The sequence below is a fragment of the Ipomoea triloba genome, chromosome 14 (genome assembly GCF_003576645.1).
Source record: "Ipomoea triloba cultivar NCNSP0323 chromosome 14, ASM357664v1".
Lineage (NCBI taxonomy): Eukaryota > Viridiplantae > Streptophyta > Magnoliopsida > Solanales > Convolvulaceae > Ipomoea > Ipomoea triloba.
In genome coordinates, this window is record NC_044929.1 from 2,599,465 (window position 1) to 2,626,970 (window position 27,506).

The following is a 27,506-nucleotide window of genomic DNA, read 5'->3' on the forward strand; positions in this document are numbered from 1 at the left end:
GTCATTTTAGACCCAGGAGTGGACCCTGATCCACAATATAACTATAAGAAAAAATTCCCGCAACTACCCAAAAGTGTATATTGCACAAGTCCCGCTCTTGTATATTTCCAGTGTACTTTCTATTTTATATATTTTTTGTTTTATATTGATAAGTTAAAATCTCTGTGATTAAGGTTGCATCTTGTTTTTGTTTGGTGTTCCCCTCTATTTTTTATCAAAAAAAAAAAAAAAAAAAGAAGGTTGCATCTTTTTTTTTTTATTTGGTGCTCTGTCTTCAGCCATGTTAAACGAGTAAAATTTCAATTTATTTATATAGCAAAAAGAGTAAATTAAAGAGTTAATATAAAATTTGACTGTTTCGACTTACAACAATATTTTCAATTTTAGTAATAACTGTTAGTTTCACCAAATTTATTCTTCAACTTTATTTGGATCGACTAAATTCGATATAAAATATCATTGCTGGTAGAAGGGGGAAGAAGCTTGATAAAATGTTCAAAAATTGAAAGTACATTGTACACACTATTTCTCATTCTACTGAGACTCTTTAATTGCTCTGCAATGTAATTCACCATGGCATCCTTGTATAATGGCAGCCAGTTGAGATCCTCCGAGTATAATGGTACCACCACCGTGCACCACGTTTAGTCTTAAACTTTCAATTTAACCATCCTGGTCCTTCAACATTTCAAGTTAACCACCTATGGTCCTAAACTTCGCTCTTACTTAAACTACAAAAGGACCCACGATTGATTAAAATTAAAAATGGAAGGACAAAGGGCAGTTAAATTGAAATTTTAGGACTAAACATGACGATGCCACTATACTCAAGGACCCTGGCTGACATTTACTCCTTGCAAATTCTATACAACACCAAATGAACATGTACAGATAGTGTAGGCAAACAAACATTTAGAGCTTGGATATTTTTTACAGTGCATCCGGAGGGGATGGTGATTAAACCCCAGATAAATTTGATGGTTTCACATAACCTCATGGTGGTGGGAAATGACAACACATATGGACTGCAGTTTGAATCTTGGTTTTGGGTTGTGTTGTGCAAAGCCTAAAACACACAGTAGTATCAGTAATATTTTTTTCTCAGGAATGAATCCAGACAGAAGGTAGTTTAGTTGATTCAGATCATTAAGTTTTGGAGTTCTATTGGGGTTTTGGATTAAACTAAGATGAAGACAATGACCTTCACCAAACAAAGTTGACAAAAAAAATAACAAATGACAGCAAACACATGGGTATGAACTCCGGGGGATGATAGAACAACAAGACTAAACCATATGCACAACTATTTTCTCAACTGGCAGGTCGTAACACAAAACTGACTTGAAATAGTTCAGGTACGGTATGCTGTACCTAAATCCTCAGCCTTTTCTGAGCTTGGTCCAAGTCATCATCAGTGCTTGTGTCCCTAAAATGTCCCACCGCTGGGCAAACAGATGGTGCCGGTTTCTCATTAGTATCCTGTAACAAATAAAAATACAATTTAAGGAAAGAAAAAGTGTATCTCAAGAGGGCAGATCATGGCCTGTTGGGATTTCAACTTTCAAGATAATTGGAATGAGAGAAATATTCCAGACCCTAGCAACCATTACCGATGAGTTTAATCCTCTATTTGCCCGTTTTCCAAGATTTATCTGCACAGAGATGGTGGCCTGTGAAAGGTCTACACCGGTACTTTGCAATGCTTGTGCCAATGAATTTAGTAGCCTGATAAAGAAAAGGAGTACATCAGTAATAACTTTCTCACACAAAAATTGGGTAAGATTGCTACTTTGTTAAACAGTCATTATTAAAATAATAACTCAGCTAAGACTATGTTTGGAAATAATATGCAAAATTTACAGATTTTAATAATTACAAATTTGCATGTAGCTCTCAACCAAATTATGGAGAAAGTACAGAGAAGAAAGAGCAGCAAAAGCCAACGAGGGGGGGGGGGGGTAATTAAACTAATGAATTCGAGAATAATATCAAAGTATAGCTGGTGAAATGTAAAGACTACTGATATATTTACAAACATGATTGCTTAATTACAGACACACATAATATGTGGAGATATAACACACATCCTCTAAGGTCATGGCATCACACTATGCTAAGACATTGGCCCTGTTTGGTAAATAATCAGCCTATCAGCCAATTTTGGCTTATTTGACTACTATTAGTTGTTTGGTTAACAAGCTTTTTGTAACTCCAAAATGCTAAAATTCAAAAGGCTACTCAAAGCAGCCTTTTCAATTAGCTTTTTGAGAAAAGAAATTATACCAAACAGCCATCAGCAAACAGCTAATTTATCAAACAACTTTCTACAATCAGCCAATGTTATCAATTAATCATACCTTCTAACCCAAACAGCCAACCCAATCAGCCAACAGCCATTTACCAAACAGGGCCATTATAAGTACATTCATCAAGCAGATGCAATGACAGGCCATTATTTAGCACCAATGCAGATAATTTAAGCAGGTTGTTTTAATGTTAGAAAGAGAATCTATTTGTCTGAGGTTCTGTGATCAGAACTAATCTATAAGCTATAGTGCTATACCAAGACACTATAAGTAACAGCAATTAGCCAATCATCAAATGAGGGGCCACAATTTAGCACCAATGGAGAGAATTTAAGCCAGTCATATACTCATATTAATCGTAGAAAGGGAATCTATTTGTGTGAGCTTCTCCTGATGATTCAGAGCTAAACAGGCCCCAACTTTGAATAGTATACAGTTACTCACCCCTGGGAATAAACACTTGAAATGCTAATTGTGCCACCCTCTATAGTCGACTCCTCATGATGACTCAGAGCTTCTATTCTGTTCGGGCATTCATTTGATTGAGCATCAGAAGCAGGCCTAGGTGTGGTGTGGGAGTAAGAACCTTCGTTTTGGACAGCGGCAGGCAGACTTGGCTGCAGAGTCATGGGAGTTGTAACCGCCTTAATAGCAAGCTCATTATGTGGATCCACCGCATTGAAGGCAGAATCAGTGCTAGGATGAGATTCAACTGGATTCTGCTGAATTGGTTGCATGGCTGAAGGGACTGTGACAGGATTTTCATCAAGCCTCCCAGCATATGTCGGTCCTGAACCAGTACCATTCTTTACAATTTGTGGGGATCCAACAAAACTCTGCATTCGCCAATGACTGTTTCTCTGGGCCAATAAGAAATAGATTAAACATCAGACCTTATCAGGAAATGCTTCTCAAAAACAAAGCAAAATAAAGTTCAATAGAAGAAATATGAATGATAGAAGAGTCATAGAACAAAATAAAGTTCAATGAAGTTGCATGGACAAGCACTGTTGTGTGTGAGTTTGTTTACAGGAAATAGAAAGACACGTCATCTGAAAGGTAATGGTGGATTTGTGGTAGAGTATGTAGACATAAAACTGAAGAGAATTCATGACTGTTCTCTCATTTCTAGTTATCCACATATTTTTCTTTTTCTTTTTCCAATGCCATAGCAACCTAGTGAGTTTAAAAAGCCAAAACAGTCTACCCATGGCATTAGTTTGGTTGGCTCAGAACTCCAAGCTTGATATGACCCTTCATACTTTTGTACCTTCTCCTGTAAAAACTGTACATACTGAATAACCTGCATACAGAGAACAGAGATGAATAACAGCAACAATCTCAATGCAAGGTTGGGAGCATAAAAAAGCAATGTATTGAATGTTCTAGTTCAGCAATGTACCTCCAGCAGAAATGATGCAGTATCTCGCTTTTGATCTGTGTTAGGTATCAGATCTCTTAATATCTGAAATCTGATTGAACCCCATTTTTTAATAAAAAGTAAAAAAAAAAAAACAAAATAAAATATCATCAAGAATTTGAAACAAAACATCACAAAATGGCATTGAATGCAACTGCTAGTTCATAGAAACGTATATGTTTTGTCCTGTTTCCTTTCCCATTTTTTCTTCTGATTACATGCACTTCTGAGATGACAAGATCATACATAAAGGCATAACCAAGTCTACTCTCAATTTAAAAAAGATAAACAAAAAATTACATCAAAAGTAACATGCAGAAATATTAGAATTTCATTTCCTTGAAGAATAAACTCATAAAAATATAAGCAACTTCACAAAATGCTGATATACTTACAAACAGTTAAATGCAGATAACGGAAAACTAATTTTATGTCATTATATGTCAGAAAACAGAGGTTACGGCAGTTTTAGATGCTTTGACAGTGGTTCAAAGCACCAAGTGTTTGCACAGTTAACTACTACAAAAGCATAGTAACTAAGTTTGATACTTTGATCATAGTCCATCTATCTCTTGCCACCACGGATGACTCCCAATATGCCCTTTAGCATGTGTCAGTGTGGCAATTGTCTAAATCTTGTAAATTTTATATACGCATCATAAAATCATTTGAGCTTTTGATGTAAGCTACTTCTCTTTATTTTCAGAAGTTGAGTTGATAGATGGTTTGTCCTATTATAAAAGGGTTGCAAATATCATCCCTGCTTCCCCCTTATTTTCAGAGAGAAAGTTAAAAAGATAATTTGGACAAAAGCAATGCAATCAAAAGAGAAAACAAAACCTCCATTGTCAGCCCCTCTATTCCCAAAATCCCCAAATTATTATAACCACCAAAATTCACCACAAAAACATAACAGAAAGGAAAAACCAAAATCCATAGATTTAACTATATAACCACACAAGAAATTAGATTATACCTCTCATTGATCTTACTCCTCCTACGCTGCTCCGTTACTGAATGCTTAGACCTTATTGCATTAGCCTTATCACTATTCTTTCCATCTGTTCCACATAAAGAAACATCATTTCATCCCAAAACAACAAATCCAAATTCATAATTTCACAATTCTGAATCAAAACACAAGCCTAAAACATTCCCTATGAAGAAAATTCAAGCTCAGTAAAAGAACAACGAAATGAAGAACAAACCTCTGGAAGTATTACTATTGGAATTCGTAGCATCTTTTCTGGAACCGAGCTCCTCCTCCTCCTCTTCCTCCTCATGGCTCTTCACAGTTTTCATAGTATCTTTCCACGATTTTTCTATAACCTACATAAATTCAGGAAATTGAAGAGCGAATTGAACTTATATCTACTAGAAAACGAAATCAAAAAAAATTTTTTTAAAAAAATAAAAAAATAAAAAATTGAGATCTATTGAATAAAATAAGGTCCCCGTGAATTGGAAGGAGGAGTAAAGAGATTAGAGATTTCGGGGAAAAATCGAACCTTATTTGAGAGTTAAGATTACCGGATTGTGTGTTCCAGGTGTGGAGGTCGCCGGAGAGTTTGAGTTTACAGTAAGTACGACAGCTTCGCCGGTGTATCTGGGTTTGGTGATGTAAACCAGAAAAGGTACGCTGCTTTAAATGTTGTACCATTTATGGGTTGTACATTGTGCATTATTGTTCACATACCTAATTTGCATGAAAACGGTTTCACGAGTTGTCGACTCATGTGACTCAATCCATTATTATGATTTTGTGAAGACTATTTTTTGCTCGATATAGTAGCGGAAAAAGTTTCTTTTTTCCTATTTTTTGAGTGGCGGGGTAAATTCATGAAAGTAAATTATGGAGATATTAAAAATGATCTAAGAATCAAAAAGTGGAGTTTAAGAGCCCACGATTTAAGACCCAAGGCTCAACAAGAAATCACTACCTAAGGCTTAGAGGCCCATGATCCAGAAATTAAGAGCAAAGGGTGTTCCGAACAAGGCACGAATGACCGGGGCACAACACAAGGGACCAAAGGGTGAGACGCGGGCAGGGGGAAAGGCCCCCGAGGCTGCCCAAGGTCGACAGCCATTTCCACCCTAGAGCCCAATAAAGCCTATCTTTAGGCTTAGGATGGTGGGCCTTGATTTGGTCTCTCGATCCACCATGTGTTTAAGAACTTTATTGGGCCCTTTTACTTTATATAAATTGGTATTATCTTGACCTAGACAATAAAGTTATATTTATTACACAACAATATTTGTAATAAATTCAAGAATTAATCCACAAAATATTACTATATCTATATTGTCTTTACTATTTTACTCTTATTATTTATTCTTTATGCGGACTTAGTTGATTCGGACACTACTTAAGTCAATTAGTCAATCATTGGTGCTTTCATTTAAACGGGTCGGGTTGAGTCTGACTGGTTTCTTTCACAACATATGATGAACTAGCCTAGCTCGTATGTTGGCAGCTTTACCTAAGTTGAACCAGGGTGAGGAGCTGGCCTTGGACCCCACGCTTTGCCACTTTTTGAAGGTCAAAATGACCCTACGTCACACGAAGGACACCTTGGCAGCATAGGGCGCCCAAGGGGCGAAGGCCCCCAAGGTTGTTCCCCGACCGACAACCATTTCCACCCTAGAGCACATCTTTGGGCTTGGGATGGTGGGTATTGACTTGGTCCATCGACCCACCATGTTTTAAAAATTTTGTTGGACCTTTTTTAGTGTATAAATTGGTATTGTCTTGGTTTAAGCTAGAGGTGCAAATGTATCGAGCAGCTCACGAGCCACTCGGTCAAAACTCAACTCGAAATCGAGCTAACTAGTTTCATAATCAAACTAAGTTCAAGCTCGATTATTTCAGGCCCGCGACTTGTCAAGCCACTCGCGAGCCATCCCTAATTGGGTTGGACCTAGTTTCCACTTTCCAAGACCCGATCGGTGACCCAAGTGAAATCGGACAGGAACCGGCTCCCTCTCCATGGAGTCACCGTGTCTGTGAGCAGTGGGAAGAAACATCTCATCTCTGCCACCGGAAACCCTCTTCTTCTTCTTCAGAGCAAATTACCGCTGCCGCTGCCTCATCTTTCCTTCTTTTCTCGGGCAAGACACAGGGATAGATGATAATAACGTTTCCTTAGCGGCTTTTCTTCTCCGATAGTAGCAGTTTCTCCTCAAATTCAGAGGCGCCTACCAACCGCAGAGACGATAGCTATTTTCTTTTGGATGACCGAAGTGGAGTTCTGACCCATGGAGATAGTCGTTATAATCTTGTGAGTTTTTCTGGAATGGTGATGGTGCCATTGTAGTGCTAAAAGGCCTCTTTTTTGTTAAGAATATTTCTGTATTTTGATGAGTGATATTAGCATTGTGCTTGTATTTTGTAAAGAAGTCCATTACTATATATGTATAGAGAGAGAGAGTTAAAGCTTGTTTCTTTGTGCATTTCTGAAGTGGCTTTGCTTCTTGATGCCATAAACTAGTTTATTATAATAGCTTATTATTGTTTCCAGCTCCTTTGTCTTGAATGGATGATTTGCCCACAAAATTTTCAACATCATACCTCTAATCCATGTTACAGATTATAGTGACAAAAAGCAGAAACTCTTCAGCTTACCAAAGTGCTAGCAAGTTGGAAAACTTGAACATGTTTGTGAAGTCCTTGTGTTATCAAGTGGTGCCAAATTTCTCATAGTTTCTGTAAGTTAACATGTCTTCTGCAGAATGTAAAATCTTGGTCAGTTATTTTTTTTATTGAGCTAATACGAGTTGGGGTCCTCCGAGTAGAGTGACAACGTCACGTTTAGTTCTAAACTTTCAATTTAACCACCAGTGGTCCTTTTGTTAGTTTAAGGGAAAAGGTAAGATCAAAGATGGTTAAAATTTTGAAAGTTGAAGTACCATAGGTTAAATTTAAAAGTTAAGGATCACGAGTGGTTAAATTGAAAATTTATGACTAAACGTCGCAATGAAAAAAAGACCGTAATAACGAAAACCAAAATCATGGATAAAAATAGGACATTTTTAAAATTGGGACAAAAATGAGAAAAATTCATTTCCCAAATGCGTTTGTTGTCAGACCCGGTTAAACACAAACGCAAATGGGACTTGCGTATCTCGAGATACGCAAGTAGGACTTGCGACCAAATTTAAAAAAGAAAAAAAAAGGAGCATATCTCGAGATACGCAAATTTCATTTGTGTTTGTGTTTGACCAGGTTTGACAACAAACGCATTTGGAAAATGAATTTTTCCCATTTTTGTTTCAATTTTTAAAATGTCTTATTTTTGTCCATGGTTTTGGTTTCGTCCTATTACGATCTTTTACCCCTATACATGGAGAGGACCCCAATTGGTATTAACTCTTTATTTATTTATTTAAATATTTAGAAAAGTTGTACCTTGTGGTCTAGTGACACCCTGTTGACACTATAACGATAGTAATATTAAAATCAAATCCCAACTAATTTAATTTTTTACGTTGGATAAGGTTGATATAATTTATTATTCTCAAAATAGCATTATTCGATATTCTAATCTTTGGATGACTTTGAAATTTAAGAAAATTCAAAGAATCGGTTACACATATTATCAATGAAGGTCAGCATCAAAATAATTTACTTGTAGGTAAAGGCATGTCTAAGTCCATGACACGTGGTATTTGATTTATATACCATTGCAATGATAATCTTATAAATAATTGTGATTAGGCTTACTCTGTGGATAGTTTAATTCATATTAGGATTGATTGCCAACTTATTAGGACCATTTCACTTATAATTTTTATTTTATTATTATTTATTAGGATGACCGTGAATCTTGTGATCATTATAGGATTTTTTTTTTTTGAGTACTACTGACTCTGTTACAATGTAGTATCTGTTAATAGCTACTTTCTCAATCTACTGAAGCACAAAGAGTCAAAGTTGCCTCCATTGAGGCTCGAACCCACTCTCATCATCCACGTGGAGTGTAAACTGAGATCATTATAGGATAATAATAATACTGTTGTAAAAAAAATTATAGGTAATACTCCTTCCGTCCCATTTTACGTGTGTCAACGAGGCTTAATTGAAGTTATTTTTAATTGAATTTTTAATAATATTAAATTTAATATTAGTATACAAAATTTATATATGTATAAATTATATTAAAAGTATTATTAAACACAAAAAATTAAATTTAAAAATAAATAAAAATACTAAATAAAATAAACAAAGAAGAAATAGTTGATTTGACCAGTACTAATAAGGAGTAAGTAGGACAGATAAAATATGACAGAATGAGTAAAAGTTACTCCGTAATATTTATTACATACAACAAATCAATAATACAAAGTGGGTATTTACAAAGAAAATTAAAGCAGCAAGCAAGCGTTGTTATTAATAGAAATAAATAGTAATCATCAGTGATCTAAGTGCACTTTATGTGCAGAAGAGAAATGCTTGAATGAGGCCACCATAGCCGCCTCCGGGTCGGAAAGCGGCTTTGCGGCTTTGCACGGCTTCTCCGACGACTCCTCCGAGTAAAAGCACGGAGCGAAGAACGATCTGCACACTGAAGAATACCGTCGCCGCGCTAACACTTTCTTATCATTACCTTTTCCCATCTCCCCTTCCGATTCCATTGAAAACCTAAAAGGTGCGTGTAAGTTATAGTGGTTGCAGAGTTGCAGTTATTTGATGTAATATATATATATATATATAGGAAACTGAAGAGCGCAGCTGAGATTTGATTGCTTAGGGAGCAAGGCTAGCTGTGCTTATTAGTGAATTGAAATTTTCTGAGATAGATGGTCAAACAAAGTGGCATATTATATATTTTCTTGGAATGTTCATCACTATGGGCCACCTCACACCGTTTTTACTTTCTTGCGGAAGAAGAATAAATAGTACTAGGTAACGTGGTCACAAAGTTCTCAAATATTAATGCACCAGTGTGCCAAAGGCCTTGGGGTCAAAGTTGTAGCCCTCCCAAATAAGAGGTCACGGGTTCAATCTCCAGTGGAGGCGTTGGCTTAATTATTTAAGTTTTTGGGAGTCTTTAATTTGGTAAATGACTTATCAGTAATTTTTTATATTTAAATGTTTGGTAATTTAACGCTTTAGATTTTGCTCTAAAATGCTACTTTGAGCAGCGTTTTGGTTTATTTATTTTTTTAAAACGTCTTCAATTAAAAAAAAAATTAGTTAAAGGAACCCAAACCTCCACTTTAGTTTCTCATCCGATGTGGTACTGGATGTGTAACATTTAAAAAGGACAGTGAGCTCCTCCAATGCCCCTAAGAAACATAAGATTTGATTCTACATCATCAATTTGAAGAGGGGCGTTGAGCTCTTCTTATAGAGGAACTCAATGCCCCTCGTTCTATAAAATGCCAACATCACAAAGAAGAATTGTTTGTCTTTATTATTATAAGTTATAATCACTCAGAAGCGGCCTGTTGGTAGGCCACCAGCGGTCCACATTGGCCCCGCGGGGTCTACCACTCGCCGATAGGCCGAGATCCGGAGCTAGGGGCTCCAAAGGTGCCCTTTGAGTGAGTTGGGATCTCCAAACATGCTCTTAGTCTCAAAGCCCACTTTCTACTTTCCTAAACGAATTCCCCTCAGGGTACGTTTAGAAAGCAGGAAAATGACTTCTGGAAAATTAGTCATTTTCCGAAAAATAGTTTGATTTTCAGTGTTTGGTTGCATTCTGAAAAACTGTCTTTATGTGTTTGGTTCATTTTCCGGAAAATGAGTACAACTATATTTCTATTATTTTATTTAAAATATAAAAATATATAAACTAATAATATTTATTATAAATAAAATAAATAAAAATAATAAAAAAAAACAAGAAACGTGTCACTGTTCTGGTTTCGCTGAAAACCAGAGCAACGACCACTGCTCTAGTTTCCGGCGGAAACCAGTCCGCCGGACTGACCCTCTCTCAAGCGATGCCATTCTCTCCCGGGCGGAAAATGACTTCCGTCCAAATTTGGCAAAAGTCATTTTCCGCCAAAATTGACTTATTTTTCCTAGCAAACGGAAATCATTTTTCGTTGACTGGATTTCTCTGTGATTGCCAAACACTCAAAGCCCGAAAAATAATTTCTGAAAATCATTTTTCGGGCTTTCAAACACACCCTTAGTCCACTCCTCTCTTACCTAAACGGATTTTCCTTTGGTCAAGCCTACCCCTTGAATTATCTATTGGGCTGTACCCTGGGCCTGGGCCAATCACTTATAAGTTATAATTATAAATGATAATTTATGTGTAATTTTATTTTATTTGATATCAAACAAGTTTAAACTAACAAATCTTATTATTAATTAAAGGATTAATTCCTTAACAAACATGATCTCCACAAGGAAATGGGGTCCACCAACGCAGCACACTACAAACGTTGAACACAAAAGTGAGGGGGCCAAACACGTGACTTGCCAAACGCTTCATCACCACGTCACCCTCACCCTCTCTACAATCTAACGGCAGCGAAGAGTACCATGGTTAATCTTTAATCAAGCCTGGTTCCCAGCCAACATTTGCGCCTCTTCATATTTAACAGATAGAGAAAAACAAAACAAAACAAAAAAAGCTAAAAGAAAATGGAGTCTATGATTCTATGAAGAGGAAGAGCTAGAAAATAAGTTTACGAATACTTGGAGTATATCATACGATACGGATACATTATACAGAGTAGATTATGCATAGATATATATAAACGCAGTGTGAGCGTGAAAGAGAAAGGAATCCGGCACAAGCCGGACGGAGCAATAGATATCCATATACATATACTTCACCTGCTGATTTCCAGAATTTGCCTATAGGAACCTCCGACCAGTGTTGAACGGTCAATGTGGATTCTCGGTGGTCGGAAAATGAGCCGAACAATGGAGCCTGTATACCGATCTCACAGATCCGGCTATCAGGTAACTTTATTCACTCAATCTCTCAAATTTCATTGAGATTTTTGCCTTATTATTATTATTATTATTATTATTATTATTATTATTATTTCGTTTTGTATGTTATCAATCACGTTTTCAATGTCGGTACTTCGTTACGAATCACAAAATGCTGATGTTCTGTAGTGATTGATTTGGAAAAAAAAAAGAAATTATTGTTGATGAGTATAGTGGAAATGCCTGTTAAATGAGATTTTATTGTTTCCTACGTTGTTACGGAGTATTTTTTACGTTATAATTTTTTTTTTTCAATCCCGCTATCATCTACTAAATGCTGGAGTTAATATTTAGAGATTGATCAGGTGATATAGAACAAGAATTATTGTTATTGTTGATAAGTACATTGATTTTGTTAGAAACAATTGTGTGTTTATTTATAATAATAGTGTTATCGCGTTTGGTAACATTTAATTAGATTTGGTAACGTGCGGATTGCCTGTAGTTTTGAGTTTTAGGTTTATGAAATACGGAGTAATTGCTTGGTATTAAAAAAAAAATTGCTAGACATTGATTATAGATTGCAGTGGTAGTAAATGCTTGCTTCTTTAGTATTTAGGAATTTATGTGAGTTAAGAGTTACAGAATATATAATAAATGAAAAGGCTGTTCCAAACAGAGAATCTGAGCCCATCTATGTTCTGTTTATTGAATTATCTCTGGCTGCTTAGTGATTTAGAAGCCTCCTGCTTCAGAACCAAGTCCAATTTATGGGGTCAATCTGAAAATGAGTAGTTGATGTCTATACAGTAGTCCGAATATATTTTTCTGCTACTGTTGTACCATATAAGATTATTGTCTATTTATTGTTCTAGACTAGATCAGAAATATGATTTAGATTTGTTGTTTTCTGCAGATTGGAGTGCACTGATATCACCAATCGTCAGATGACTCCATCCTAGTGTTTGGGATAGTTTCATTTCTCTGTTCTAATTTGTCTTGCTATGACGTCATCTCTCAGGTGTCTCAGATCTGTGTTTTATCACTAGATGATTGTTTATGGCTTGGGTATTTTGTGATTCACTCACAATTGACTTCTGAGTTTGTCATCCAATCAACAGTGCAGAGTAGACTGTCGTTGGCATCACTGTTTTCTCATTGTTAAATTTGGCAATCTTTTCATGTCTCCTAACTTGGACAGTCCTGTTCAGACTCAGATGGCTGTGGCTGTCTGCAAAAGCTCCCTTGGTGGGGGGTATCACAGGAACAAAATGATGGAAGGGAAACCTGCTAGCTGGAGACATGTTTTTGTGCAAACTGAAACTGGTTGTGTAGTGGGCATTGAGTTAGACCTCAGTGACAATGTGATTACTGTGAAAAGAAGGTTGCAGGTTGCCCTTAATTTCCCGACTGAGGAAAGTTGTTTGACATTTGGTGATACCGTGTTGAAGAATGATTTAAGTGCTATTAGGAATTATTCCCCTCTTCTTCTCACTTGGAACTCATTGCATAGAAGTTCATCAACTCCCTGTCTTTCACCTACTGGGAGGGAGATCCAGCAGAGAGATCAAAGTGGTCCTATTGAGATACTGGGTAAGACTAGTAGATTTGCAAAGACAAAACAACTTGTCAAGGAGATTGCTAAAGCAATGAAGGCTGGGATTGAACCCCTCCCTGTTCATGGTGGACTCGGAGGGGCATATTATTTTAGGAATATCAGAGGTCAGAATACTGCCATTATTAAGCCAACAGATGAAGAACCATTTGCACCAAATAATCCAAATGGGTTTGTCGGAAGAACCCTTGGACAACCTGGTTTGAAGAGTTCGGTGAGGGTTGGTGAAACAGGTTTCAGGGAAGTTGCTGCATATCTTCTCGACTATGATCATTTTGCCAATGTGCCTCCCACTGCATTGGTGAAGATTACTCATTCAATTTTTAATGTAAATGATGGTGTGAAGGGGAACAAGCCTCAAAACAAAAAGCAACTTGTCAGCAAAATTGCATCTTTTCAACAGTTCATCCCACATGATTTTGATGCTAATGACCATGGAACCTCTAGCTTCCCAGTTGCTTCTGTTCATCGTATTGGGATATTAGATATTAGGATATTTAACACAGATAGGCATGCAGGAAATATTCTAGTTAGGAAACTTGATGGAGCTGGGAGGTTTGATCAAGTGGAACTCATTCCCATTGACCATGGCCTTTGCCTACCAGAAAGCTTGGAAGATCCATACTTTGAGTGGATTCATTGGCCACAAGCTTCTATTCCATTCTCAGATGATGAGCTTGAGTACATAGATCAGCTTGATCGTCTATGTGACTGTGAGTTGCTGCGAAGTGAGATCCCCATGATTCATGAAGCTTGTCTTCGTGTACTGGTCATTTGCACAATTTTCCTCAAGGAAGCTGCTGCCTATGGCCTGTGCCTTGGAGAGATTGGCAAGATGATGAGCAGGGAATTTCATAGCAGTGAGGAGGAACCAAGCGGGCTGGAGGTATTATGTATCCAGGCTAGAAAGCTAGTTGCTGAGAGAGAGATGTTTTCTCCCAAGGATGAAGTGGATGATGAGGAGTTTCAATTTGACATAGATTGTGAAGATGGGCATAACTCTACTCCAAAACTTGGTTCTTTGGAGCTTATGACCAAAAACCATTTTGCATTTGGTGGAGGGAATGGTTGCTCCTTACTTCCTAAACTTGAAGAAAGTGTTGAGGAGGAAGAGGAGAATGAAGTTGAGGAACAGGAAGACAGTTTTATTAGCATTCCTGTTGCTGCTAACTACAAGACGATTTCCAAAATATCCAAGTCTCTTAAGAATACATTTATTGGGGAGAAGAATCTGAAGTATCCTAAAATTTCAGGAGCAAAACAGGGAAATGGCTTCCTTGCTACTGCATCATCTGGCATTCAGAGCGCAAATGAGCTGCTTTCTGCAAGTGTTAGCTTTGTGAAGCTAGCAGATATGAACGAGGAAGAGTGGGCAATGTTTCTAGAGAAGTTCCAAGAATTGCTGAGCCCAGCTTTTGCCAAGCTCAAGTCTCAAACTCTTGGTCATAGACCGCTACAGAGGCTTGGAACTTCTTGCCAGTTCTGAGATTCAGGTATTACTTTGTCTTATACTCTTGTTCTCTCGATATGACTAGCATTGAATAACAACTCTAGTTAATGGATCTTCTCCCCTGAAGTTGTTGTAGGCTGGAATAACAGCAGAAAGTTGTATAATTCTTCTGTAAATAGTTCCTGAGGCGACCGAGTGGAAGGCGAAACCTAGAACTGGTTGCTTTTCTATATTTTCTTTTTGCCTTTGTTATGGAGACTTGACAGATAAATATTTTGTAGGGTATAGAGTCATACTTGGTCTTCTATGTTGCCTGAAATCATATTTCTTTAGCTAAGTTTGTGGTTGGCACCCAAGTAATTTGAGAGTTGACTGTGGTACAATGAGATTTTAGGAAAAACAGTACAGAAGCAATCATTATTACATGGACCATGGTCCACACAACTGTGTAAATCATAAATAAAAGTACATTTTTAATATACTAAAAGTATATTATTTGTGTACGTAGAGTACATTATTTGGAAGGTGAATTAAGTTGGGATAGCTGTTCCACAAGCTCATCCAAAGCTTTAATCGAGCTCCCACCAACCTTAACTGCATCACACGCTTTATCTCTCAACTCCTTTGCTCTCACTTTCTCCGCAATATGCCCATTCATTGACTCACTAATTATCCTGGCCAACTCGGTTATGTCGGGAACCGTGTCTGCACCCTCGGACACACGGACCGAAACCTCCAACTCATCCACTAACAACCTCACATTCACATATTGATCTGCCTCCATTGGCCAGCCCAATATTAGCACACCGGCCGCTATTGCTTCTAACGTCGAATTCCATCCACAATGACTTAAAAATCCACCCACGGCTCGGTGACTTAGTATCTCCACTTGTGGGGCCCAACCCCTTATCACGAGGCCTCTTCCGGTGACTCGGTCCTCGAACCCAACCGGAATGGACCCATAGCCCTGCTCCACTTGTTCCACTGTGGGCTCTTTAACCACCAACACAAACCGCACCCCACTATTCTCAAGCCCTATACTAAGAGCCTCTAGTTGGGGCTTCTTCATCAACTTCTGACTCCCAAAGGCCACATATAACACAGATTCATCAGGGCACCCATCCAGCCATGAAAACAAACTCCTGTGATCACCTCCACCCCCATAGGGTACACCAATCAAACTCAATGGCCCAACAGAGAAAACCCTAGGTCTGGGATTCCCATTCTCCTCCTCCTCCTTCTTCTTCTTCTCCAACCACTCCAAATACTTCCCTTCCAATCCACCAAATGTATTCACCACAAACCCCCAGCTCCCAGTATTTCCAACCATGACCCTCCTAACAGCCTCCCAATCAGGGTCAGATTCCTTGTAATTCTTCATTATTGACGGTAAATGGTCCCTCTCAAATCTCGGAGAATCCGGAATCTCTGGAAACCCAACAACCTCCATACCCTTCAAACCTTTAATCCTCTTCCAAGCACAATCAAGAACACAAACCAATAAAGCGGAAGTGCTGTTAAAACAGATCCCCGGCACACCAATTTCCCGCGCCACGTCCTGCGCCCAACCCGAGAAGAAATCGTGTATAATCGCAGTTGGGGGATTGGGGTGTGACCCGAACCACTCCACCACAGGGGCGCGTAGCCTGGAAAGAGAGCTAATGATGGGGGCATTGCCCCAGTTCCCGACGTCCTTGACGTGCTCGACGCCGGCGGGGAGGAGAGCGTGGCCGGCCGGGAAAGGGAGGAGAAGAGTTTGGATTGAGGGGTGGGTGGAGAGGAGAGGGTCGAGAATTGGGAGGTTTTTGGGGGTGATTAGAACGGTGATTGTTATGCCTCGGAGGGCTAGCTGGTGGGTGAAGTCGAGAATGGCAAGAATGTGGCCTTGGGCTGGGTATGGGATGAGCAATACGTGGACCCCTTCGCCATTTTTGGAGCTTGACATCGTGGCTGCTAACTTTAATTCTTCACGGCAAGTGAGCCAGAGAATGGATGGGAAATTGGGAATCTCTGATTGGAAGACGATACAAGAGATTACAGATTTCTGGGAAAAATTGGAAGGTGAATGGGATGGTTTTTGCTATGCTAGTTGGTGCTGAGTCAACTGCAGAAGTGGGTTTGGAGTGTCTGATATCAAGGGTTAAAAAGAACATGATTTGCCCGTGGGAGTGGTGTCAAAGTGTACCGAAATTCGCAGAACAGGTTAGGAGCTAAAATTTTCGAGGCTTGAACTCATGATATTTCATTTGAAAGAGTTATTTCATGTTGCTTGATCACAAAATCCTATGCACATATATATTAAAAATTTCTAATTTTTAAAACATGAAAGAATTTAATATTATCGAGGTTTAATTATTATAATATAGAATAATATTATAATTTTTAAAATTCTTAAAGTTGACCAACGGGGCTTGCGAGTTCTCATGAGTTGGACTACGGTTGAAGAATTCTAGCCCATAGGACGATTTGCAAAGCCTTGCAAAAATTACAATTCATTGTGGGGTGGGTCAGTCTACATTGACACTTCTCCTGCCATATGGTTAACTCAGTTGGTTCGATGATGAATGAAAGATTCGTTCGATGGATGAAAGAAAGTTTGAGGTGTGGAAGTAAGGTAGAAGTCATGCAATTTGTTTGGTGGGTGTGTAGACAGTGTGACGTCATGGGGATGACGTGTAACACAATATGCAATGCTGATGCTATAATGCTAAGATGATCCATTTCCATGTAAACGGGAATCCATTCTCCCAGCAATTCCAACAAAAGTGTATTTCTTTGTAAACATTTAACATAGTATTTGTAACTTATTCAAAGTCTTCCTATTTCACCGATAGTGATATTCATTTGATGAATTGCACATCTCAAAATCATATCCAAACTTCGCAAAAATTATTATAGAGATATTGCATAAAATCTATATTGCCTTTTATTGAAGAAAAAACTATTTACAATTATTCGAAGGCTGTTCATTGGAGATTAAGCTATCAAGTCGTTTGAATCAGAGGAATATAAACAAAGACTTAATACCCGTTTATATTGATAATTGTAACTCTTTACTTTGAATCACACATAGAATTTTTAAATCAATCAAAACATGTCACTTCAATAGGAAGTAGAAAATGAGAGTAAATATAGTATTATTCTATAAAAAAAATGATTTAAAGCCTTGGAGTGAAATTCGAGCAGTCAAGCTATGAAAGTTTGGTGTAATAGTACTTATATGGGGTGTGGGGCAAACTTTATAATAATGGTGACCAAAGTTATAAGTCTTTGATTGGATTTGGATGCCAATTTTTATTGTTTTGTGGAATTATTGGTATGGAAAGGTAAAAGTCATGCAATTTGTTTTGTAGGTCCGTAGACACTAGACAAGTAGACAGTGAGTCTTTCAATAGTACATAGCAATAATTATTATTATTATTATTATTTTATTTTTTACGTTTAATATAGTTAAGACTTACCACACTTTGTAACAATATGTAACAAGATGGTGATAAATGTTTTACAATTGTTTGTTACTGTATATTGAAAAGCATATTACAAAATAATTTAATATAGATTCAATTATAACAAACTTCCTTTGTAATGGCTCTCCAAGAAGCACCCATAGAAACAAATAAATAAACCAATACAATAAAATCATCATAATCACTAGCCAAATGATAGGAACTTTTCCTTTTCCAATTGAAGAGTAAAAGACTAAAAATAGTCTCAGCTCTCACTGAATTTACAACTGCATTTTCTCCTGAAATCTTACACTTTCACTGCCTGTACAACTCAACTCAGAGCATCAAATCTATACTGTGTATCATGCTGGGGAATAGCCTTCAATTCATAGTGACAAATACCTGACTGGATATTCAACTTTACAGGAAGCCTCAGAACTGGAAGAAATAAACCGCTAGGCATAGCGACAGATATCCGATAAAATGTTCAGTCAGGGTTCTGTTTTCGTAAGATCGGGTGGTGGTAGAGAGCCTATAAATGCAGAAAAGAGATTTCAAGGTTACTTCAGTGCTTCTGTTCCTTTGGATAGATGGGAAAAAAAAAATGTTCAGATATGATCAGAAATTCGGATTCTACTCGTGAATTGGGTGCTGAGGGGAGCAGTGGAGTTGAAACCCATCTGGAAAACATTATGGAACTCATTCCATGTGTTGGATACCTGCAAATTATGAATACTAACATGAATGGTTTATTAGAAATCTTAAATGATAGGATATGTTTACTTCAGTTCTCTAGTTTTTCATTCTTGGTTCTCTGATTTTTGTTTTCGAAATGTATAGCGAATGTATTCTTTGTTTTCTTTTCTCCGGTTAGCAAAGACAGCCCTAACTACTTTAGGGACAATATAGTTGGTTCCTAGGTGGTAGATTCTGGGCAACGACACAGGATCAAGCCCTGTCAGTTACTGTGTGGGTGTTACATGCAATATGGTGGACTCCTTGCGGGCACCAGGCACTAGTCCTCTCACCTAATAGGCACCTGAGTCACCGTGATCTACCCGTCCACTATTGTGGGCTACTTTACAGCCAACTCAGTTAATTCCTCGGTGGTAGATTATGGGCAAGGACACAAGATCAAACCCTGACAGCAGCAATGCAAGAGTTACACCAATGTGGTGGGGCCCGACACTAGTCCTCCCACCTAATGGGTCACTGAGTCACCTAGTGAACATGATTTATCCCTCTACTATCCTGTCGGGCTGGCCTGTGGGGGCTATGGGGGCGGGGGAATTTCGCTTTTAGTGGACAAGCAAAGACAACCTTAACTACTTTACAAATATATGTTAAAAGCACACACAAACTAGCACTACCTTAGATGTAGGATGATCCTTGTTGGTCTCACTTTTGTTTGGTAATTGGGAATTGATGGTTCTATGTAATGCAGCAGTGGAATTTTCCAAGCCAGTAAGGCCTCCTTGAATCATCATGGGTTGTGGAGGGTGTAATGGTGGATAGGGCATAGCCATATCAGGTGGAAATGCTAACGAAGACGAAGAACAAGCAGCTCGGGAAATCTGCAATATAATGGCGAATAATGTGTATTCTATCATTAAACGGAATGACACTTATTGTTGTGCACACACGATTCTTGAACATCGAAATCTTACCTCCTTTGGAAAGACCACATCAGAGTTGAAATCCAGCCCCGGGTTTATTGTTGCAAGCTTCATCGATAAGAACTGAAAGAAAAATAAGCCCAGTCACGTAACATTCATACATACAATCTATCAGCTCTTCAGGGAAAGTTAACAACAAGGAGAATTTTCGGTTTGCAGTTAAACTTTTAGTAACACAAGGCCATTATCAATACAGCAATTGCAATGAATGAAGAGTTTAAATACTCTCTGTCAAAGAAAAAATGATGAAAGTTATAGCATATGTGACTATGTACAAATAAAACTTCAAACTGATTCATTTTAATAGAAAGTGTTGGGCGGAGGCCCGTTAAGGGCCAGGTCCAGCAATTGGTGGCTAGGGGATTGTTGGATAGAGGCCTGAAGAGTCAAGTCCAGCACCTTGCCTGTTGAAAATGTGGCGAGCATAAAAGCAATAAAATTGCGTCTTCGCTACAAACTATAGCTTTTGGCATGATAAGCGTTTGATCCTAACAGAAAGGACCAACGGTTGAATGATTCATAAACATTGCATACCTCAACCTGTCGTTGCAGTGATTGCACATAATTAATGATTTCATCCAGCATTACGGCTTTACCAATGACCTGCAAGATCATATGCAATTCAACTATCAACTTAGACTTTTAGTTGAGATGGAGCAGATGCTTCAATTGTGGCTAATAGAACTATATATAAAGCTAACCTTGTTGCAACCAGGTACGAGATCCTGGAGAAACTTCATTCTTTCGCTGATTTTTTCCCTCCTTACCTGTGATATATGGAGTATCAAAATTGTTATCTACAAAGAAACGAAGAAAATTTCACAGATAGTGCAAGTAAACGGAAATTCTATAAGCGGCCTCACTCTTTCGGCCAGACTATGACTATTCGTTGCCTGGCCTCTCCTAGCCCGAACATGAATGTATTCGTCTTTAGGAGTATCTGAAGTTTGGGACCCCGGTTTATCGTTTTCTCCTCCCGGTCTGCTGCCATTTGAAGCCCCTTTCTGCTGAATTTCAGTTTCGTCATTTGTCAATTCTCTCTTGTTTTGATTGAGTTCAGCACCCTGCCAAGCAAACGACGAATTCGTTCAATATAAAGCTCAAAATGAAGAATTGGCACCGAGCCATAGTTTCATATATACCTGTCCTCTTCGTTTCCGTTTCTTGGAGCCAACTCCCTTTGCAGAACAAGAGTGCCCAACTGCACTCTCTGATAAACATTCGAGTCCATCAGACTCGGCCTCAGAGACTCCAGCTCGTTCTTTTGCTTCTTCACGAGACCGAATAATAATATCCTTCTCTTGTGAACTCCCAATTGGTAAAGATTCGTTTTTCAAACCATTCCCCACCAAAACCTCTCGAGGCCTTTGAGTTTGCAGTGGTGCTAAACCCTTCGAACGAGCATCGATACACTCGAGAGTACTAAAGGGGTTCATCACATCGCCCATCATGTTCCCTGCACTAAAGCACGAAAGCCTCGCTGCTCTTTCAACGAAATCAGAATCAACTTGAAAGTGAGGTAAAAATCGAGGAACAGCGGGTGGGAGCAAGCTGCTCCCTTTAAGCATTCCACTCGGGGGAACACCAAAACCTCCATTTGCGCCACCGCTAATTCTAGATGGCTCAAACTCAACATTGGCATGAAGACTAGCATCGCCTAAGCCTACGACTAGGTGGTTTATCGAGTTAGGTTGATCCCAGATTGCAGAGCAAAATGAGTCCATTTCAAGATTGGCAGTATTCATATTAGATGAGTTGAAGATGTTCACACCATCATCACCTCTCTTCCCCGCCTCGAACTCATCGCTGCCACCCATATCCATTTCTTAAAACACTAGAAAAATTCAGAAAGAAAACAGGCAACATTGGTTGAATTTTCCAGGAATAAGCCATAATAATGAAAAACACCAAAAATTAGAGAAACCCAACTGCAAAAAAGATCCATCATTTTCAGGGTTCTAGAAACAATTTAGAAAACTATGGAGAAATTGGATAACATAAACAATTTGATCTTTACACCATATAACTGCAAAAGATCCATAAATTTCAGGGTTCTAGAAACAATTTAGAAAACTATGGAGAAATTGGATAGCATAAACAGTTTGATCTTTACACCATATTAGAGAAATAGAGATAGTTCTTGAAGAAGTAAGCCCAACAATATGCAAAACAGATGAAATCTTGAATAGCTACCCTCAAAAAGTTGGGGAAAAAAAAAGATTTAACCAAATACCCAATTCAATTCACACCTGAAGAAACAAAATGCAGGATAAAACAGCATAAATAAAGCAACAAAGGTTCAAGCTTTAATGAAGACCCCACTCCCCAACCTCTTCTTTAATGTTCAAGAAAACAGAAACCCAGTGCAATAAAGAGCTGGACAAAGTGTCCAGAATTAGTCAATAGAGCACAGACATTGATTTCACCCTCATAAATACTCATCAAGAAAAACCCTAGTCAGACCCACCCTTAGCCACCTCTGAAACAAACCCAACAAAAAAAAAAATTTTAAAAAAAAATCAAAACAGATACCTTAATTCAGATTGTGTGCTACTTTTGGTACTTTGAACATCACATAATAAGAAGCTTTTGCTGGAGAAAAACAAAAAAAAAAAAGAAACTTTTTTGAATTCTGGGGTTGTGGGCTACATTCAATGTTCAAAGTTCAAACTCTGCTGTGCTCTTTCACTGTAGCATTAAAACAAAAACCGCAGTAAAGACTCAGAGAGAAATATCAGAAAGAACAGAGAAGAGAGAGAAATTGGAAATGAAAAAAAGAAAAGATTCAGAGCACCAATTCATGATGCTTACATTTATATCATCCCAGCCTCCCAGGCCTACATCAAAAACTGAGCTTTGATGATTAACTACCACCTCTGCTAGACTGCTGTAAAAGAAAAGTGCAATACTTCAAATTTAATATTGCAATATTTGATCCGTGATTTCACATAACAATGGCAAGTTCTTTTCAACATTTGCAGTGTATCAATAAATATATATATATATATATATATATATATATATATATATATATATATATGGGATCAAATGCGAACCACCTTTTAACTTGTGAACATGCAAACTACTGATTGCACCGCAATTACTATATAATTGCACTGCAATCACTCTCAAACATGCCCGAAAGACATTGCAGTGCAATCGTATCTGGTGTGGTGCAATCATGTAGTAATTACAGTACAATCCTTCAATTAGGTTCGCAAGTTATGAGTTAAGATCAATTCGCATATATATATATATATATATATTTCCATGCGGACGGTGCGGTTGCGCGATTATGCACCTTAAGCATTAATGGCACCTTAAATGCACAAATCACGCACATTAAGTACACAAACCACACACCTTAAGAACACAAACCACGCACCTAAGGTTTTAAAATGGCCCACCTTAAGTTTCAATAACTCACGCACCTTAATCATACAAATCACACACCTCAAAAAGGAAAATCACACACCTTAAGTTTTAGGTTCACTGACCTTAAGTTTCAACACAAACGCACCTTAAGTATACAAACTACGCACCTTAAAAAAGAAAATTATACACCAAAAATAACCGCACAAGAACTCATATATATATATATATATATATATATATATATATATATATAAAGGCTGATTGACATAAGAATTTTGAGGATGCAACATGGCAATTTGCAAATGGCAAGAGTAATAGTTATTAGGAATGTATGCTGTGCTTTCTTGGTCAATTTTTGTGATTTTGTGATATTTTTTGTTAAAATATCAATAATTTTGACTTAACTTTAGCCCAATGGGAACGAATTATCAATTTTGTAAATTTTCACCTAATTCGGAAGAATTAACTATTGGCTATTTGGCCTACCATACAGCTGCAAAAATCCACTAGGTGTATTGTTTTGTGGTAAGTGTCAAATTATTTTTTATTTTTATTTTTCGAATGGAGTGACACAATTTACAAAGTTATGTCACATACACTTTGGCAATTTTTTTGCCTGAACTTGAAAATAACAAAGAAAAAAAAGGTATAATATATGATCAAAATTAATTGTTTTTTTTTTCAGTATTGTAAAAATTGATCTAGACGGTCGCCTAGGCGCTAGGCACCAATAGGTCGAGGAGATTTCAACCCTAGGCAGTTTTTAGTCAGCCAGCCGATTAAGCGCCGAGTTGGGCACCTAACTCGGCCGAGTTGAGTGCCTACCTTGGTTGAGTTGGTGCCCAACTTGGCCGAGTTAGCATTCAACATGGGAGAGTGTTTTTCTTTCTTTCTTCTTCTTTTTTTTTTTTTTCTTTTGCCTGCTCGGCTACTCATCTTCTGTATTCTTTCAGCCATGTACTTAACTAACCATCTAACATATGCAATTGACTAGTTTAGGAGATTATAACAGTCTAACAACTCATAACCCTAGGTGGAAAAAGTAGAGACAATATACTCAGATTGTTTGGCCGCTTAGACGCTAGGCACCCCTCGAACATCTGACTAGCTCCAAGCGCATTCTACAACATTGAATTTTTCTCATATTAAAGTAATAACACAAATTACAAATTATATTATATCATCATATCATCCGTGCTGGTCTAAATTCTTGGGGTGCTTGGAAAAAAAAAAAGATTCTTTCACATCTAGGACATATTGACATGATAGGAAAGTTGATAGAAGTGCACTAGTTACTACCAAGTTGGAGAATATGGTTACATGAATCTTACGTAAGCCTAGAGACAATGATTTATGAAATTTTAAGCTAAAAAGAAATGCTCGCCGACAAAATGACTGCTGATTTTAAAGAGAATTTAAATTACTTGACTTACCATGAATAATGAATCTCTAATGCAGTATTGCAACACCTAACATTTCCAATATGAAACAGATGTTTGGGAAAATTGGTTTTGTCGAGTTCAGCCCTTGCTCGATTCGAGATATGGGGTTGTGACTTACTATGAGGGATGTGGTTAAATGGAGGGATGTCAACTTACTTATCACTAATTAGTTTTAAGTAGTATACGATAACCAGATAGTTAAAGAATTCTGTGGTTAAGTCTGCTTGACTTACTCTCATTACAGAATGGGTGATGACCCACTGAAAAGTAAGTCTAATGCAACGCTGAGATACATAGATTATAACAAATAATGAACAATAATAAGCCTGAAAGGCCTCTTTCTTTGTCCTAATATGAAGCTTGGTTACAAATTTGCCAAGTATTCTTGCTGAAATAAAAACAGTAAAGTCTATTCATTACAGGATGGATGATGATCCACTGAAAAGTAAGTATAATATAGCGCTAATATACATAGATAATAAGAAATGATGAACAATAATAAGCCTGAAAAGACTCTTTCTATGTCCTAATATGAAGCTTGGTTACAAATTTGCCAAGTATTCTTGCTGGAATAAAAATAGCAAAGTTACAATGTGAATGGTATTGAGAGCTTCCCCTCTCGAGTATATAACCCTTTGTTTATTGATGAGCATTAATTATATATATATATATATATATATATATATATATATATATATATATATATATATATATAAAATTTTATGATGATTTCGACAAAAAATATTATTTTATGATGTTTAATTTAACAATTTGTATTAAATTGTTTGATATTGTGTCTAATTTTATTAGAAATTGCTTCTTTTCAGTTTAGTAAATTAAAAATAAATTTTCAAAAATATTAAAAAGTGAACATATATTAATGATATGATCCAGTTTATAATATAGATTATGATCCATGATATAATTTGTCTATCTCTTAAAAATAAGGGAAAGATAATTAATGTAATAAAAATATATAGAAGAATAGCATTACTCAATTGTTATATATGCTAATTATAATATTGGGTAGAAATTAATAAAGAATAATTTTTTCTTTTGGGAATAAAGTATTAAAGCTGGCAAAACTGACACTGCCAACTATTACCAGACATTAAAAAAATTATCTGTATTATTAGACCTTGGGGGAAGATATTATAGTAATGTTTAGTTGGTTAATTTGTTTGGTCAAGAAACCTATACTATAGCTTGTTTTCACACACTTTTGTGCCCATTTTGCTTGCTTCTAAATTAGCCCTACCCACCATTAGATTAGTACTTCTATGACTAGCAGGCTGGCTTATCCATGTTTAGGGATCAACTAGCACCCTATCAAGCTATATATGAATTTAATTACAACAATTAATTATCTAGGATACTACTAATAAATATTAAGAGCATCTTCATCATTTGTGGTTTTTAGAAAATTTTTGTCACGCTACATAAGAGAGAGTGTAAGAGAAAAAGAGGGAAGCAAGAAAAAATAAAAACAAGTTGACAGGAAAAAAATTAATAATGCACTCGCTAGATGCGTCTGGTGCACCTGAAAGGTCTTTTTTTTCTTTTTTTTTTTTTCACTATGAGATCAATCTTCAATTCCTTTAAAGTTTTTTAAAGTTGCTCTAAAGACCTTGAGTTTACTTTAATTCTCTATTTTTTATTTTATTTTTTTGTTTGAATTTAGAAAATATATATACTAGTACCCTTTTTAAAAATCTCTATTTTCCTTTTTAAAATTATTTTATTTGTTCAAAAAATAAAAATTTCTCTAGTAGTATGTTTAGTGAATGGAAATCTTAAAAATTTTAAAATGAAAATGAATAATGAAAATTGTATGTAAGTGTACTTTTTTTTTTCATTTGGAAAATGGAAACTATTTTCTATTTTTAATTTTTAACACAAAATTAAAATCTACGCAAAATGGTTTTCTATTTAGAAAATAAGTAAATGGTACCGCTGGAGTATCTGCTTAACATGATTTTTTCAACATTCTTGATTTGGATGAGACTTGAACCTGTGACTTCCCTTTTGGAATGATAATAGTAATGTCATCAAATCACAAGATACTTGGCTTCACTTGTTTGAAACAGAATTGAAAAAGTAAACAAATGGAACTAGAAAAAGTGAATTTCCAATTCCAAACTATATAAGAATGTTTTGCAAAAAAAAAAAAAAAGTTATATTTTTTAAAATAAAATTTTAACACTGAATTTTGTTTTCAGGGTTTCTTTAATAGCCTTTAACTAGTATTTACATGGACATTTTTAACATTAATATTCCTCTATCCACGTAACTATTGGAAATGGTTATTCACAAAACTAATAATATTCATTTCAAAGAAAAAAATTGAAAGAATTGTTATCACAGAAAATTTAATCACAATAATAGCTATAGCTAGCTATCATAATAAAATAGAAATATGTAGTGAAAAAATTATTCCCTTTAATTAATTTTCATTTTCCTAGTTTGGGATGCCATTCAATTCGAGGACTTTTTGACTGCAATTATTGTGAGGGATTCTTTTGCCTATCATCACTGTCCTTAATGAAAAACCAGTAAACCTAATAAATTAGTGGCAGTGAACAGATTTTCCCACTTCAATAAATTCGGATGGGTATGATTTTATTGATGTGCTCTTTGTTTTTTCTTTTTGGATGGGGATTGGGGTGGTGGGTACTCTTCCTTTTTTTTTTTTTCCCCTTACATTTGTATATAAATATAAAATAAAATTTTCCTTACATTTGTATATAAATAAAATTAAATTTGTCAAGCAACTTGTATTCAGTTAGCATGTAGTGACTCTCCTATATGAGAGTCATAAGAACCAGCCTCAGTGGAAACAGTATGACTCTTTGTACTTCAATAGGTTGAGAAAGTATAAATAA

General features: G+C 36.7%; 4 protein-coding genes across 13 annotated transcripts; 1 reads left to right on the forward strand and 3 right to left on the reverse strand.

The window, feature by feature from the left end:
• Positions 1–400: 400 nt before the first annotated feature.
• Positions 401–5,441, reverse strand: LOC116005109 (transcription factor BIM2). Of its 3 annotated transcripts, none has more exons than XM_031245352.1 (9): positions 5,235–5,441; positions 4,935–5,055; positions 4,703–4,787; positions 3,709–3,778; positions 3,514–3,609; positions 2,751–3,166; positions 1,611–1,725; positions 1,372–1,479; positions 401–731 (listed from the first exon to the last, which is right to left on the reverse strand). In XM_031245352.1, exons 2-8 carry the CDS (start codon positions 5,026–5,028, stop codon positions 1,372–1,374), a joined length of 984 nt encoding a protein of 327 aa, XP_031101212.1. In that variant the 5' UTR covers positions 5,029–5,055; positions 5,235–5,441; the 3' UTR covers positions 401–731. The 3 variants fall into 3 exon arrangements, with proteins under 3 accessions (XP_031101212.1, XP_031101211.1, XP_031101213.1); XM_031245351.1 differs by lacking the exon at positions 401–731 and adding an exon at positions 796–1,066; XM_031245353.1 differs by lacking the exon at positions 401–731 and having other exon boundaries at positions 1,085–1,479; positions 5,257–5,440.
• A 5,853-nt stretch (positions 5,442–11,294) lies between these two features.
• LOC116004461 (phosphatidylinositol 4-kinase gamma 7-like) lies at positions 11,295–15,162 on the forward strand. 4 transcript variants are annotated; one of them, XM_031244524.1, is made up of 3 exons: positions 11,295–11,647; positions 12,537–14,728; positions 14,813–15,162. In XM_031244524.1, the coding sequence occupies exon 2, from the start codon at positions 12,802–12,804 to the stop codon at positions 14,719–14,721; it is 1,920 nt and encodes a 639-aa protein (XP_031100384.1). In that variant the 5' UTR covers positions 11,295–11,647; positions 12,537–12,801; the 3' UTR covers positions 14,722–14,728; positions 14,813–15,162. The 4 variants fall into 4 exon arrangements, with proteins under 4 accessions (XP_031100384.1, XP_031100385.1, XP_031100383.1 ...); XM_031244525.1 differs by having other exon boundaries at positions 14,822–15,162; XM_031244523.1 differs by having other exon boundaries at positions 12,537–15,162.
• Positions 15,046–16,900, reverse strand: LOC116004462 (UDP-glycosyltransferase 89A2-like). The gene has a single exon (XM_031244527.1). The coding sequence runs from the start codon at positions 16,628–16,630 to the stop codon at positions 15,200–15,202; it is 1,431 nt and encodes a 476-aa protein (XP_031100387.1). The 5' UTR covers positions 16,631–16,900; the 3' UTR covers positions 15,046–15,199.
• A 1,371-nt stretch (positions 16,901–18,271) lies between these two features.
• Positions 18,272–22,750, reverse strand: LOC116003745 (transcription factor bHLH49-like). Of its 5 annotated transcripts, XM_031243661.1 has the most exons (10): positions 22,619–22,749; positions 22,340–22,495; positions 20,950–21,641; positions 20,671–20,871; positions 20,509–20,574; positions 20,342–20,410; positions 19,799–19,870; positions 19,502–19,705; positions 18,769–18,850; positions 18,272–18,663 (listed from the first exon to the last, which is right to left on the reverse strand). In XM_031243661.1, exons 3-10 carry the CDS (start codon positions 21,628–21,630, stop codon positions 18,623–18,625), a joined length of 1,416 nt encoding a protein of 471 aa, XP_031099521.1. In that variant the 5' UTR covers positions 21,631–21,641; positions 22,340–22,495; positions 22,619–22,749; the 3' UTR covers positions 18,272–18,622. The 5 variants fall into 5 exon arrangements, with proteins under 5 accessions (XP_031099521.1, XP_031099522.1, XP_031099523.1 ...); XM_031243662.1 differs by lacking the exon at positions 22,340–22,495 and having other exon boundaries at positions 22,619–22,750; XM_031243663.1 differs by lacking the exon at positions 22,619–22,749 and having other exon boundaries at positions 20,950–21,613; positions 22,340–22,587.
• Positions 22,751–27,506: the final 4,756 nt, after the last annotated feature.